This window comes from Labrus mixtus, chromosome 2 (genome assembly GCF_963584025.1).
Source record: "Labrus mixtus chromosome 2, fLabMix1.1, whole genome shotgun sequence".
NCBI classification, from domain to species: Eukaryota; Metazoa; Chordata; class Actinopteri; order Labriformes; family Labridae; genus Labrus; species Labrus mixtus.
The window spans coordinates 4,345,676-4,361,335 of record NC_083613.1 but is presented as its reverse complement, the minus strand read 5'-3'; the positions used below and the strand labels follow the sequence as shown (position 1 = coordinate 4,361,335).

Below are 15,660 nucleotides of genomic sequence, written 5' to 3'. Positions count from 1 at the left end.
TCAGTTATATTTGCATAGATGATGAGGCTGTCTGGGTTTCACACTTTCCAGTAAACTCTCTCTCTCTCTCTCTGACATTTACATCAGGAAGCAGTCACATACACTAGTTCAACAGTTGAAAAGTTTTATTTTTCTCAATCAAAGTAAAAAAAATATATACAGGAATACATGGAGATATTATAATATACAGGGTATTATCAACAGTGCAGTGCAGTGAAATAAATATATTGTGAACTATACAGCCAGGACATCTGCAATAGGTAGATCTGAAATGAAAGGACCTGACTCTAAGGAACTTATCGTCTACAGAAACTTCAAAATCCCTCATTTTATTTTTTATTGCCCTGGGTAGTGCAGATTTAGACTTTAGTTTAAAATAAAGTTAAATATGGTAACTGGTAAGGTGTCAGTCATTTTTTTTTACAAAAATATTTTGAATAGAAATTTTACATTAAATTCAGCATAAACTGTTTTTTTGCAGTTTAATAAACAGGTTATGCAACAGTGTGAGTGAGCCATTCAAATCACGTGTTTCTCTTCCATTTGTGGTCCAATTACCAGTAATCTCTCTTTTTCATCTGACCAAGGCATGAGTCAATAGGTCACATGTCTAGTTTGACAAGTCGTAGTGACACTCATGATGACACAGGTTTGGACGGGTTCAGTGCAGATAAATACAGAAGTAGATTATGTAGAGAGGGCCTTAGGTCTCCATACTGTCTCATATCGGAGTTGTTCTCAGTTCTTGTGGGTCTTCGCTATGGCAACCTGCATAACCTCAATGGCATTGTTGCAAGGCTGCAGGGGATCATACTCTGCAAAAACATGGCAAACATTCTCCATACCTGCCTCGACACCTTTTGCCACGAAACCAAACATTCTGTTGGGGTTGAAAATATAATAGCTGAGGTCAGATAACAGTAAAAGACTGATAAAGATGATCTTTATGTATAAATCAATTTCAGGTAAGCCTGACAGCTGCAAGGATTTATGAAGGATACACGGAGGAGAAATACACCTAATTTGTAATTCAAATCTAACAACAGTATGATATGAGGAACTGAAGTTAAAAATTACCTTGCACCAAAACTGGAACCCCTCCTCCACCTGTAGAGCAAATAAGAAAACATTTAAGATGTGGTATAGTTTCATAGTCTGTGTAAGCTTTGTTGGAAAATGCCAATTGATTTCTACAATGGGGATCATTTTAATGATGCTCTATAACTTCATTTAACAGTTGTATTACATAACATATACTACTTCTGCACCCTTAAATGTGCCAGGTCCAAGGTCACAAAATGTTTTAATGTGAGACACCTTCTTTTTAAAATGTGCTGAATTTAAAATATCACATCTTCAAAAATAAAAAGATTATAAATGCCATGCTTTCATTTGCCTCTGCTATCAAGTGAAGTTCATGATCTACATAATATTATAGTGAAACTATGGCTGGGAATTAGTCCCTTTAGTCCCTTCGACTATAACATGTGTTGCTGTATACAGTACTCACAATCGATTGTCTGGATCTTCACCACTGTAGCTGAGCAGGTGAACAGGGTAATGGCGTCTGAAGAAGAGCCTATCAAAAGAAGAATCAGTCTTAAAAAAAGTTGCAAACCAACACAAAAACCACATTTATTTTGTTATGAACTGTAGGTTAAATCAAAGCAGCAGAGTGGCAGGATGTGTCTTTTCTTACTTCCTGTTGATATCTGTCAGTGTTACACCCTTCAGAGACACCTTCATGTTCACTATGGTGGGTGTGAAGGAGCCTGAGGCCTTCTCAAGTGTGGAGGACACCGCCTTCTGCACCGCACAGGGGCCAGTCAGCATCTCAGTGGGAACAGCATTCAGGTAGACAAAATTGGAAGCTATGAAGGAAAGAAACAGAAAAAAAAACAATAGAAATCATGATCTTCTTGAATCAACTAGATATCAGTTTATTGTAAGTAAACACTAATACGCTAAGCTTTCCTTTCACCAGCCAATAATATATTGCATAAAAACAAGGCATCAAAAAGGAATTAAACATTTTTTTTCACTGAGATTAAAAATACTTTCTTTTAAGAGAGACCTGGCCAATATATCAGCAATATAATATCACAATATATGCCAAATATCGAAAGGTAGTATTCAGATACACGGTATGTGGCAAGAAAAGCAATCACAAGTCTCCTTAATTATTTTATCATATTATTTTGTTAATTGATATCATTGTGCCTAATTTGGGCTCTTTTTTAAACGTTTTTACCTGCCCAATGTGCATTAGTAATAAGATAAGATAAGATAAGATAAGATAATCCTTTATTTATCCCACAATGGGGAAACAAAAAGTGAACACAGTACAATTTAAATAAAAAAAGATAAATTAAGAATGTACAAAAAATAGATTTAAATAATAATAATAATAATAATAATAAAAAATAAAAAAATAAAAAAATAATAAATATGACATATGCCGCCTACTTTAATTAGGCTACATGTGGCTAAAGAAGCATACTTCTCAGCTGAGTGCAGGGCTAAGTAAAGCATGTCACACTTAGCATAGTTATAGTTATTCACTTGTACTTAACAGCAGGACAGAAGTAGAGGTATTCCTAACACGCCTTCTTTAATTGAGGTATTAAGTAACACCTGCGTGTTTGTCTTTTTTTTTTAAAAGCCAGAGGTTTCAACATGACCTGAGGCTAGCAACATGGAGCAAAAGCAGGTAAGAATACAATTCACAGTCAAACATGTCCTTTGGAAAGTACCCGAATTTTCTTTTCTTTTTAAAAAATGTGTAGCTGTTTTGTCAAGAACTTTCTGAAAAATGTCAGAAAGTCGTGAAGAGTAAATCTAGCCTTTGTGAAGTAATTAGCTAATTTACTTACCTCAATTATCAAGACAACTCTCTTTTTTTTCTACAGTAGCTTGTTAAGAAGAAGCTAGTGTTAGCTTTCCTTCCAAACTTTTGAGAAATAATGGGAAATAAATGTTAATAAAACGAAAAATGTATCTATTTAATGTAGATTATATAAGTATTTATTTGTTGGTCTTTGTTGTTTTCTTTAATCCCTTAGCAGATGTTAACTGTAGTGTTTGCTGAACCTTGTCAACCCCAAGCAGCATCACTTGAAGGTAAGTGTTTGAAAAACCAATAATTATCCAATAAGTATAATACATGATAATGTAAAAAGGAGGCTTTTATGGCATTTACTGTTTTTCTGTCCCACCTGTTTTACTCTTGTCCTCTGATTCTGGTTTGTAATTTGTTCTCTGTTCTGCTGCACTCAGATCTGTGTAGGAAAAAAAAATGTATTTCTGGCTCACACACAATGACAAGTAAAACAAACAAAAAAAGAAAAGTAATTAAAAGTAAGTAAAAGCTTACCTTGGGAGTGGAGCAGTAATTTGCAGGGTAAGGCATAAGCAGAAACAGTGTGCTGGTAAACCAGGGCAGAGAGACTACCTACAAGGACACAAACATCATTGTTTTGATTAGTTCAAGTCAAATCCAGATGATTATCTCTCTCTGGAATAAAAGTCTGACAAAACATTTTATTTCTCATTCTGACATGTTGATTAAATGCTCTATCTATTCTCAATATCAGTAACTTAGCCTGGGTATTTTTGGCATATTATCCTTACTTTTTGGGGAAATCAAAATGATCTCTTGGGTACGCTAAGTCACATTTACCATGTGGAGATTTATGAAAGCTACCACAGCTACAGTAAAATATTCTGTGGAAGCTGTTACATCATTACACGTGTCTGACTCCCACAACACCCACAGTATCTTGATAGGAAAGAGGACAGTCACAGTAGCACACCCTGAGGACTCATGCCAAGTTGCATCATGCAAGAGGTCCACCCACACCTGAAGAGTCCAGACAAAGCTGACTCAGTCCTGGTCTGGCAGACAATATCTTCCAAACCAGAATGTGCAATCATAGAGAAGGCGATTTTATTTTGAATGGTGTTCTTGTTGTTGACTTTTACCTACCAAAGTACGGTTCCTGAGAAGAGCCTTTGATGCGTACTCCCTTAGCTGATGATTCAATGAGGAAGTGTCTAATAAGGTCTGAGCTGTTCTCTCCTGTGGCATAGATCAAACAAATGTTAAACATCATATACATTCAGTCAGTGGAGTTAATGTACAATTTATGATATAGATGTATAAAAAAGATTAAGAGGCCCACGTATTTATGACTTGTTTTATTTTTTCATTTTAATATTATTGTTTGTGTTGGGTGCCCTGCGCCTCAGGGTACCAGGCCCAAACAAACAGAGTTACAGTACGCCTTTTTGTTTTCTTTTTTTTAGATATGTCAACATTCCTCTCATATTTATTCCATTTCCTTTCATATTTTGTACTTTTCTAAACATAAATTTGGAAAGTTGACCTTATACTGAACGTTGGACTCATTGATAAGCATCTGGCTGAATAATTGCTCCAAATATTTCCAAATGCAAGTTTGTGTGGCTCTATTTTTTTTATGGTAAATATACAGTATACATAAACAGCAGCATTAAGAAACAATATGGTGCTGCAAGTTGGCCTTCCCTAAACAAATCATGTTCATATGGTATAATAAAAGACATAATTCGTTTTGAACAGTCCCCAAGAAGCGTTTACTCCCACAATAAATTGTTTTCTTAATAAAATGTGATAAAAAAATGTTTGATGTGAATCATAATTCAATCATGTCGGTCAAACTCAACTTCAGTTTATGTTAAAGAAATTATTCCTGAAAAATCACATGAACGTTTGAAAGGGAAAATATTACGATCCTACCACTAAGGATATTTTCATTTTATTATTATCCTTAAGGGATAATTTGGTAAATAAATATTGTAACTGAGAACTTATTGTGACTGCATATTCCTGTAAAACTCATTTGAATCTGCAAATGAAGCAAGCCGCACAATTGTTTTGTGAGTGAGGTCCATTTTTTACTTCTTTTATTGCTTACTCTGCCATAAACATCTGGTTTTCTTTGTGTTTACACAGTGTATACTGTGGATGGAAAAAACAACAACTCTGTCTCCTGCCTCACCACCGATAGCTGGATGTCATCAGACTTGCCCATTCACATCAGCAGAGTTTGGTAAGTGATTCTGTGTGCCTTCCAGTTTTAGACACATAAACAAATGACGACAGCTACACCATGTTTACACCTTTTGTCTGTTGTGGGGTTCAATAGCTTTTCTTTTCTTTATTATTCTTTATTCCACACAACACTGCTGTAACTTATACTAATTCATGTATTATTGTACTAAGTGGAAGAAGTTTACCTGGGTAGGCGCTTGTATTGATGTTGGCAGATGTTTTGTCAATCTTCATGGCCAGGCCAAAGCTGCCTCTGTGGGAAGTGCTGTCTCTCACCACAAATGTTCCAGGTTCCTTGTCCTTTATCAAGTCTTCAGCTGAAAGAATTAAACATAATGTACACGTCAGCTTTGGATACCCTAAACAGCATCTAGATTACCGCCTAGCATGAACCATCCAAACCTCAATGCTCCTATTGTGTCATACCAATTTGAGATGCACCGATCCACTTTTTTTCAAACAGGAAGCAGCAACAGCTGTCAGGTTTTCAAATGAAATCTTTTGAACTGAAATGTAAGAGTTGTATATTGATCATATGGAAGGAGCTGTTCCATCTCATCTGAACCTCATGATGGAGATGATTTGTTGACTCTTCTTACAGTTCAGTCTGAATGTCTTTAAAGTGAGACTGTGTGAGCTGACAATATTTAAAGTGCCCAACCATATTTCTTGATCAGTGGCGTGGATCTGCGCCGTCAGTCCGATATCCGATAATATCAATTCCAGTGAGATCGGACTTTGAGTCCATGCATACATCAGAAAGACCCTTAAGATCAAGCCCTGAATCAAAAATCCTAAACTATGTAGAGGTAGTGAACATACATTGTGATGTCATCCAATGGTTTGTGAAGCTATTGTTTTGAAGATTTTTGTTTTGTTGTTAATTTTTTAGCAGAAAATGACCATATTTGGATGATGAGAAAGTGGAAAAGCCTCTATAGTGTTTACCAGGTGGCCTTAGTAGTGAGTGATCACAGGTAGCTGTAGTAAACTCTGCGATAATGTTTCTCTAGGCTTGACAAGATGAATAATATGGGATGTTGAGGAAAACGATTATTGAAGTAATAAATCAAGTAAGTCGGGCCAATTCTGGTACATCTCTTTACAATTAGAATGTTGTTTGCAACCAGTGGCATCTCCTCCTACTGGCCGTTAGGAAGAAGGCAGGTTTAAGGCTACTTTGCATTGGCTTCGTTTTTAAAACTAAGAGACTACATTCACTTATTTGTTGTTTATTTTATTATAGTTAATTTGTACTACCAAGACATTTCCATGTAAATTATCTAAATAACCCGGGGAAAGTTTGTATTATGTGTTAAATGGATAATCTTTAGAATGATGTTTTCTTACCTTCTGTTCTGCTGATATGTGGACGGAACCAAAACTTTGAAGTGTCCATGACAAACTTCATTGAAGGCTGGCTGCCACTAAAACGTGCTTGGAAACCTAAATAACCCAAAAAATATGACAGTGTGGTCAAATTCAAATTAGAGATTAGTAGCTGCCTACAAAAAAGCACATAATAACACATTGAACTTACTGTGAGGAGAACTGGGCTTTGAGTTGGACCATACTTTCTGTATGTCCATTTCTGCTCCCACACACTGGATGTGCAGGTCTGGCTGAGGTGTGCCGTTGACAAGCAGTACAGGAATATCTGTCAAAGAGCCAGACAGTGAGGCAGGACTGCTGTGTGCTCCACGCTGCTCAAAAAGATGTCCTCCTCTCCTCATCAGTGGCGGCTTCTCTGGGCTATGCATGTCATCAGTTGTCCTTGTTCTGGATCCATCACTGAAGGAGCCGGGTGTATGAGTTAGGATGGACTCTGGAGAGAAAGCGTCTTCACTCGCCAGGGACAGGTTGCTATGCAGGGAGAAAGGAGATGTATATGAAAAGGTTAGATAACTACAGATAGGGAGTTTGAAAGACTGTGACAAATGTCAAAGTGGGGATTAAAAGACCACAAGGCAAATTATATACCGTTTTTTTAAATATAGACCATTTCTACATGGATTGTGCAGCCATTGTAAACGCATTCTAGTCCAGACTATCATTTGTCCAGCTGTGGTGCTTTGCTATGTGCTGCAGATTATGCTGACAGGGTCACCTAAGGAGTTGAAACCTGCTCTGCTTGACAAACTATGTGACAATATAATTTCTTAATTAGCCTTAGCATTGTTTTCTGCATTATATGTTCAGTAAAAAAAAAAAAGTATAGCTGTATATGTTGTAAAACACACATAGCACCATATCTAGAGTTATATCATGAATATTCTAAAACAAATCCTAACACTATGCTGTATTGTTTTACCCAGTATTAGTACACCTGAAACACTATTACACTATTAATCACTATTAAATTGACTAAATGGAGATTGAGATGAAACCCTGCTGTTTATTTAAATAAAGTAACTTTTTAATGTTTGAGGCGGTTAATTCTGCCATAAAGCTTTTACTATAAAATTACTAAAAAATGAGTTGCAATGGAAGGTTTGGCCTGCCTTTTGATTGTATATAATATTCATGAAAGAGCTTCTTTTTCGAGATAAAATATTTAGACTGATTGACCATGTGTTTCTAATGACTTTTACCTGCCGAGGCTGTAACTGGTGTCTGAGCATGTAGACATGGAAAGGAGCGAGACGACACTGTTTCTGTTGGAGTGTGACAATCGCAGGCATCCTGTATCCGACCTTGATGAGGGATTTCGTCGGGGTACACTTCCACCTGGCAGAGGAGGCAGGGATGACGTTGGGGAGGTCGAGAAGACCAGGGTGCCTTGTGGACTGCAGCTCAGACTGCTGCGTGTAGGGATGGGTACACTGGGTGACAGACATTGGACCACAGTGGGCAAGGAGCAGGGATGACATCCTCTAGGGACCAAATTGCAATTGGAGACATCTTCATCTGAGAGGGAACCATCTGAGGGTTGATAGGAAAGTTTGCGCTAAAACACTGCAGTAAGATTATTATTATTTTGGAGGATGTCTAACTATGTGGAAAAAACTGCATGTTCCATCACTTTCCCAGACTTCTCTTAGCAAAATGGGTTTTGCCTGTGTATGCAAAACACATCTGCTAACACTTGAAGACATTCATATTTCTCATGCAGGTACCTGCTTGCAAAGCTGAGGCCATTCCTTCCAAACATTCAAATGCTTTGAATGTTCATTCCTGCTGTTGCGAGGATACAAAAACACTCCGGTCCAAACTTGTTCCTGTGCGCTTGATGATCTGTTTGCCTCACTGTGGTGATGGGCACTGGCCAGACAATGGCTTCTGCGACTGATGTTACATAATAATGACTAATGTTCATACAGAAATAGTGATGTCTGGCTCTGACTTTAGGCAGCAATACTGTGTTTTGCAACCACTGCATATAAGTTCTGTCTTTTACTGTCTTAATGTCCGCAATCATTTCTTTTACACTTGCTAGTCACTACAATTCCTAGCACCCATAAACAAACATCCAAACATCTATCAAGAAATTTGTGGAACATGAAATCCATTTATATGCTTTGTTTACTCTTGTGTGCACTTTCTGAGCAGCTCTGAGTGAACAAACCACTGTACCACCCTAATGTGTGACTACTTGGTTGGGCTCTATGTGTCTGTAAGCAGGGTGTGGTGCTAGTCTGGGCAGTAATCCCAGAACAGCAATTATCCCAAGGTTAAAGAAAAAATTCAAAGGGAGGGTACATTTCCAAATCCTCAGGCTATATGTACTATTTGTTTTGAGGGTGACTGTGGTTTAAATATCCTGCAAGTCAATCTTCAGGTTGAAAGAAAGAAAACAAATCTCTAATATATTGTAGCTTCACAGTCGTACTGTACCTGTGGGGGTGCTGATGCATGAGGGACTTTTTTTAACCTCAATGGGTTCAAATGTTGGATCTAGATCCAGCATGAGCTGGTTGAGATTATCCATGGAAATGTCGAGGTCATCGTGGTTGCCACTGGGTTCCATGAGACTGGGATGTTGATGGAGGGTCTCCTGGGCAGGGTCCAGGCGGATGGTTTGACCCACTCTCAGAACATGATTGGGTATGATGTGGGTCATGCCTTTAGCTGCAGGCATCATGTTATATCAGGTCACTGTTTTCTGGGACGACTAAAGACAGACACAATGGAGAGAGATCAGTTACACTGTCCTTCATGGAATGACAGGTTTCCCTTTTCCTCTTGCAAAACAGAGCCAGGATAACCTTCTTTTACCGAATCACTTTCATAGAAGAGCATGACTTTCTAGCCACTCTTTAGTAGCAAATGTAAACATCATTCTCAAGTTTTTCATTGTTAATTGATGATAGACGCAACAACCACTAAACTGTGTGGTGCATTAACATTTGCAACTTAATATTTTGAAATAAATCTTTAAAACAGATAAAATTATAAGATGGATAAAATACTTTTTAAAGGTTGTCCTCTGACATGTTTAGGCCCTGGCAGAATGTGGGATTTCCCTGACATCAGGCCCTAGTTCAACCCTGACATACACTTGAAATAAGCAGGAAGATGCCTTAAAATTGTTGTTATAGTTCAAAATCACAATAAATAGCATTGTACCTGAAGTATGTAAGTCATACGTATATCCAGGACTTTTCAGGAGTTTCTTGATCCGTGCAAAAACACAATCAATGAAAAATAACACAAGCTGGAACGGCTTGCATCAATGCTGATGTCAGCATGAATAAGTAGGGTGTGTCACAGACGGGATGATCAGCTCATACTGTGTCTCCCTTTTCTGTACTTCAGACGAGGTGCGGTGCTTTATGAGTCAACCAGGTGGTTACCATGACTACAGTAGTGTTTTCCTATAACTAAAGCAACTAAAACTTTTTGGCTGAATGTAGCAGTCAGGAAAGTACTCTTAAAATATGCTTTTTTCAGGAAAAAAATGTATTTTACTTTTGAGAAACACCCTATAGAATCACATAGCTTTGATTTAGAGGATAGGATTTCTGAATGGGCTGTCGTACAACTTTTGAGTTATATTTGTTTTTTATCCTAGAAATCAGAGCATGTATGGAACATCAAAAGCTTTGTATGTGCCTGTCAAAACCTTTTGCCATATTTATGTTAGAACAAATTAATGACGAACAGGTAGAAAAATACAGAGCTTTTCCAAACATTAAGACCAGATTGAATTTCTGTTTTTACTACAAGTGATAGCTTGTGCATTCTGTTATATATCATAAATCAGAGAAAAGTCCTCTTACCTTATTTTCTTCTGGTCAGGATTTCTACCGGTGCAATGCTCATTAACTCTCGGGACTCCTTACTGTTTTACTTGGACATTTAGTGTGTTGCCTGCTTTTATTAATGAAATCCCAACCCTTTTCCCTGTAAGCCTATCAGCTGCGAGGAACTCTAATCCCGGTGGCTCCCACTGATTATGCAATCTTAGCAGCCGGAAGTTTATGACTGTATGATTTTTCTCAGGACTGATATAGGAAGACTACATAGCTACTGTATGACTAACACTGCTGAGGCTATAGTATATTCAAAGAAGTTTTACATGTGTGATGTTATTTAGTTACATTATTTGAAATGTTTTGTTTGCATGCAAGCAAGAACATTTATAGCATCTTTTACCTTTTACCAGTGACAAAGTGCTCCAAAGACAAGTTAAAAGGAAATCAAGTTTAATAAAAAAGGACAAACATAAAACATCAGATAATATATACAAGTGGAACAGACAAGTTTAAAGGGTCCTAAGCTACCTAATGCTGGTTTAACCGATGGGTCACTCATCAGGAGTATATTTGAAAACTATGGAGCTAACTGGACCTATCTTTTATTATTGTTTCTTTGTCCTAAAGAATTAACACAGTCAGGGCTTCTATTTACCAATAACCTCCTAAGATGTTCCTGCTTTGCAAATGTTTGCTCTGATAACATATATGACCTAATGTCCATGTGACATATTTATTACCTTTTTGATGTTTTTTGCCTTCTTCTAAGAAAAAGTCTGCAGGTTCGCTTGGGACAGAAGTATCAGTAGTAGTGCAGGAATTAATATAGCAAGAAAAAATGTTTTAATATTTTGCATTTTACTTGTATTTTTTCCAGAGCTCGGAGAACTGCTTTAGCTCAGCTGGTTCATTAGGCACCCTACAGTATGTACAGAGACAAAGTCCACAACAGGACACAAACCTGCTACCTTTACACTCATTTCCCCGTTTTCTCTTCTTCCAGTTTCCTGTATATCAGCTGTCCTATCCAATGTAGACAAAGGTAAAACATAATACTTAAAAAAAAGTAGAGCATGTTTTTTTTTAAATGAAAATAAGGAGTTCTTTAGAACCTTTGCTGACAAAGTGTGTCATGGTGCTCCAATAACTGATTATCTGTGACTTTCCTCACTTACATTTAGCTGGAATACACTCCAGGATGACTGGAAGCCTTGTGCAATCACATTTTAAAGGGGAATTCTGGTCATATTAAACCAGCGACCCATTTTTACTAAGAACATCCGATAGCCTATATGTTTCTCTGTAGTGCCAGTCCACTGACAAACAAGACAATTACAGTAATGACACTCGTCTACAGCTGGTCCAATCAGTTTGTTTGTTGGTGGTATTGTGTTACCTTGGTGTTTCATCGGCTTAGCTTGAATCCAGCACAATATTCAAATATCACACATCAGTTTAATATTAAAGGGTTTTGCTGATAATTGGATGATGTCTAAAACTCTGCAGTACTCTGTTATCCCTCTCATTTGCACTTCACTCCAAAATCAATTCCTTTCATACAGTATTTTACGGCTGATAAAATCAAGAAAACTAAAGTAGCGCCAAAGTGAATTTATACATCCAATTTTGTTTACTCTAAATGATTTGTTGTACATCAAATTGTTGAATAAAAATTACTGAAGCTTTCTTTTTTAACCAAAATGATACTGCCCAAAGTTTCATCTTAACCGACGAGAAACAACAATTAAAAACAAAGCACATAAATGGCATACATATATCTTTGCTATATACAAAAATGCATTTTTTTTAGACATTATTCATAATGTTCAACAGACCATTTTGGGATGTCCATGTGTTCGTAGGCTTTTGTTCGTATTAAAACAGCTTTAAGGTGAAAATGTGGTGGTGGTCTCAGTGTCTGTGGCCCCTGAGCTCCTCCTCCTGCCGAGGGTATACCTGAAGAACCTCTCCTGGCTCATGCAGCCAAAGTCCTTCAACAGCTTCAGCAGGTCATTGCGAAACTTCACACCGATAAAGGCATAGACAAAAGGGTTCAGGCAGCACCTAAGGAAGGCCACACACTGAGTGACATCAGTGGCGTAGAGAAGACGGTTATCATAGCCACAGTCATCAGTTCCTCCTTTTGCAGTAACAACTGTGCTCCAAAATAAGACCAGGTTGTAAGGCAGTTGGAAAAGCAGGAAGACGGCTACGACAGCGAGAATCACCTTGATCGCCTTGTTGCGTTCAAAGTTACGAGCCTGGCAAAGGGTCTGAACAATGCGGCTGTAACAGAAGCTCATGACCAGGAGTGGAAGGGCAAAAGCCAAAACAATCTGGCTGGTCTGGAGGCTAACACGGAGATTGTCAGCAGTGCTAGAGTAAGGGCTGCATGTGTTGTTTTTGACGGTGGTACAGGTCATTTCTGGTATGGAGAAGATCAGTGCCATCACCCATATGACTGCTGATGACACCTTGCTAAGAAACATTGCTCTGGAGCGGTGGCGATGAGCAGAGACTGCCTTGGCGATAACAAAGTAGCGGTCCACACTGATGAAAGAGAGAAGAAACATGCTGCTGTAGAAGCTGACCTTGTAGATGGTGTGCATGGCTATGCAAGGCCCTAGGCCCAGCACCCATTTTGCCATGTTGTTGGCTGCCCAAAAGGGGAGCGACAGAGAAAATAAAAGGTCTGCAAATGACAGGTTGAGCAGGAACACATCTGTCATGGTCTTGAGACGCTTGAAATAGAGGAAGGTCAGGATGACAAGTAGGTTGCCAACCAGCCCTAAGAAGCAGATGATGGAGTAGAAGGTTGACATGAACCAGCGGCGGAACTCGCGGTTCAAATCCTTTTTGCAGAGCTGAGGAAAGGTATCATAATCCATAGTGCCGTTGTAGTTATAATGGTCATACATGCTGGCTGTGTTATTCTCATCCTGAGACAAGCAAGACTGCAAAGACAGATATAATAATCAAATGAAAGCAATTGCCAAGATACATCATTCATTCATTAATACAGTTAAAGTTAGACTTTAAATTAAGGTCACAGTATTCACCATTAACTAGTTGCTTATTAGCATGCTAATTAGTAGCAAACTGGCTGCTTATTAGTCATTTTTTAGCACCTATTAGTACCTTATTCTACATGACCATAGTCTATAGCTAAGAGGCCACTAACTAACTAAGAGTTTGCCTTCATATCCCTCCTAATTACTGCTTATTTATACCAAGTTAGGAAGTGGATGACCATGAATTATGATCTTACTACGCGTTGCTTAGTATGGCCCTTATAATGAAGAAGTAGGATGATTAAACAGATCAGTCCCAATGAGATTACAAAGCAAAGCTTAAAGAGCTACCTGCCCCCCTTACATTTTACCCTTTGATAGAGCTTTTCAGACCCTACTTAGCGGGAATTGTGCATTTTAGGGGAAAGGTTGTGGTTAGGTACCTGCTGCTTTCACCTCTAAGTGAATACAAGTTGGTGCATACTGTAATCTCCTATATTTTGTGATGTAAAAATATGTTACACTTTTGTGTTTGTCTCACCTTAAATATCATTATCCATATCAGCACAGCAGGAAGAAGCTTTTGGAGATCTGAAAAAAAATGTAGTCATTTTTTAGAAACCAAGCACTTTTATAGTTTTACCATCTCCTTCCACCAATCATTCACCATGAAGAAAATTATGATATCCTCGCAATTAACTTGTTTATATGTTCAGAATACTTACTATTTAGGGTTATGCATTTACACAATGATACCAAGGTACAGATAACAATAGAGCAGACATAACTGAAATATCAACAAAATATTACCGAAAGCTAGGGGTAGGCAGAAAAGTGAAATCTCATGGCCTTGACAAGGGTTAAAATGACAATAGTAAGAGACAGTGTCATCGGCATACAAATCAGACATTGCAATTGTTATTTGAAGTGGTAACTAGAGAGTGATGGAATGATAAGTTCAAAGGCAACTTTGACCTCATAGGGACAAGCTACAGACATATTTACAAAACAAGGGTTCAAACTGATGCAGCATGTAGCCAAAGTATCCCTAATATAACTACCAAGTAATGGTTAAACTGTGGATGGTACACTACCCAACAAAATACATCTTTTCATCTGAGCTTAACAGCTCAAAAAAAAAAAAATTACATAAATTGTCAATATCCAAGCCCGACTGGGGAATTCAACTGACATCATTTGGGTTATTGGATTCACAAAGCTCCTCCAGAGCCACAAAAGTTTGAATTTCAGTGTATTTATTTGATAGAGACAATGGAATTTTGCTTGGTTTCAATAAAGGGTGTGAACTTATATGCTGCATAGACAGGTTGTAGCTATTGCACATTTCAATTCCTCTGCCCCTCTTTGTCTAACAAGCGCTGTGCGGTTAAGACATATAGATCTTTGTCTCTATTAGTCATTACACAGCCGTTTCCACACGCTACGTAGTACACCTTATTACTAGAACTACCCTTAATGAAAATAGGTAGGAAGATAACCATTTAAGTGCTTGCCAACCACTCACTTTTTCTATTTTGAATACTCATGTTACAGTACTTGTGACATTTGTGGTAGAAATTACAAGACGTCCTGCCCAGATGGCAATACTGTGTTTTTAAATTGGCCCATTAAACTTGACTTCCATATTTTTGTAGTTCACTTATTAGTCACAAGTCATTAATGATCCAGTAACTGATGTAAAATGTGTTTTACATATACACATTACAGACTATGTCTTAATCATAAAACTCTAAATAATGTTAACTTGTTCATTATAATCGAAGTGTGTTGTTACAGAAAATTCTAAGCAAAGTTAATTTTATATTAATAAATTGTTATCATTTAGAAGTGACAGTGGAAGTTTTGTGCTGCTCATTATGTAGACTAAGAAATAAGAACAGACGTACAGTTATATATATATATACATATATATATATATATATATATATATATATATAGAAGACAACATCTCAAAACATGCATGTGGTTCAGTCTGCTCTTTCAGAAAGGAACTTTAACACAGGCTTAAAACGAACCTAGCATTGAGATCACTTTTAGGTGCACATGTTCAGTTTAGTATTTTTCACAGGTCACATCTTAATAAACACAATAAGTCTCAACGATCTATTTGACACCGATCATGTGTTCATTCATTACAGCAAGATGACAATCTTCTGATTATTTCAGGTCTACCCGGAGAAGGTACTCACCACTGAGAGAAGTCATGTTGACTGAGTGTACTGTGCTGTAGGTAAAGCCACTAAACAGAGATGAGTTCAATGTCTGTGGGATGCTGGTTTCCCCTCATTTGAAAAAAACAACACCTGAAACTTTTTTTTTTCTGTAGCCCTCAAGTATCGTG

At 37.6% G+C, this 15,660-nt stretch overlaps 2 protein-coding genes across 2 annotated transcripts; both read right to left on the bottom strand.

Moving 5' to 3' along the window:
• Positions 1–107: 107 nt before the first annotated feature.
• LOC132981788 (tensin-4-like) lies at positions 108–10,398 on the bottom strand. Its single transcript, XM_061047858.1, has 13 exons — positions 10,312–10,398; positions 8,927–9,203; positions 7,684–8,014; positions 6,633–6,955; positions 6,443–6,538; positions 5,278–5,409; positions 3,986–4,078; positions 3,374–3,451; positions 3,216–3,278; positions 1,700–1,871; positions 1,511–1,579; positions 1,078–1,107; positions 108–880 (listed from the first exon to the last, which is right to left on the bottom strand). The coding sequence occupies exons 2-13, from the start codon at positions 9,171–9,173 to the stop codon at positions 739–741; spliced, it is 1,776 nt and encodes a 591-aa protein (XP_060903841.1). The 5' UTR covers positions 9,174–9,203; positions 10,312–10,398; the 3' UTR covers positions 108–738.
• A 322-nt stretch (positions 10,399–10,720) lies between these two features.
• Positions 10,721–15,588, bottom strand: ccr7 (chemokine (C-C motif) receptor 7). The gene is made up of 3 exons (XM_061047737.1): positions 15,509–15,588; positions 13,840–13,889; positions 10,721–13,241 (listed from the first exon to the last, which is right to left on the bottom strand). Exons 1-3 carry the CDS (start codon positions 15,522–15,524, stop codon positions 12,174–12,176), a joined length of 1,134 nt encoding a protein of 377 aa, XP_060903720.1. The 5' UTR covers positions 15,525–15,588; the 3' UTR covers positions 10,721–12,173.
• Positions 15,589–15,660: the final 72 nt, after the last annotated feature.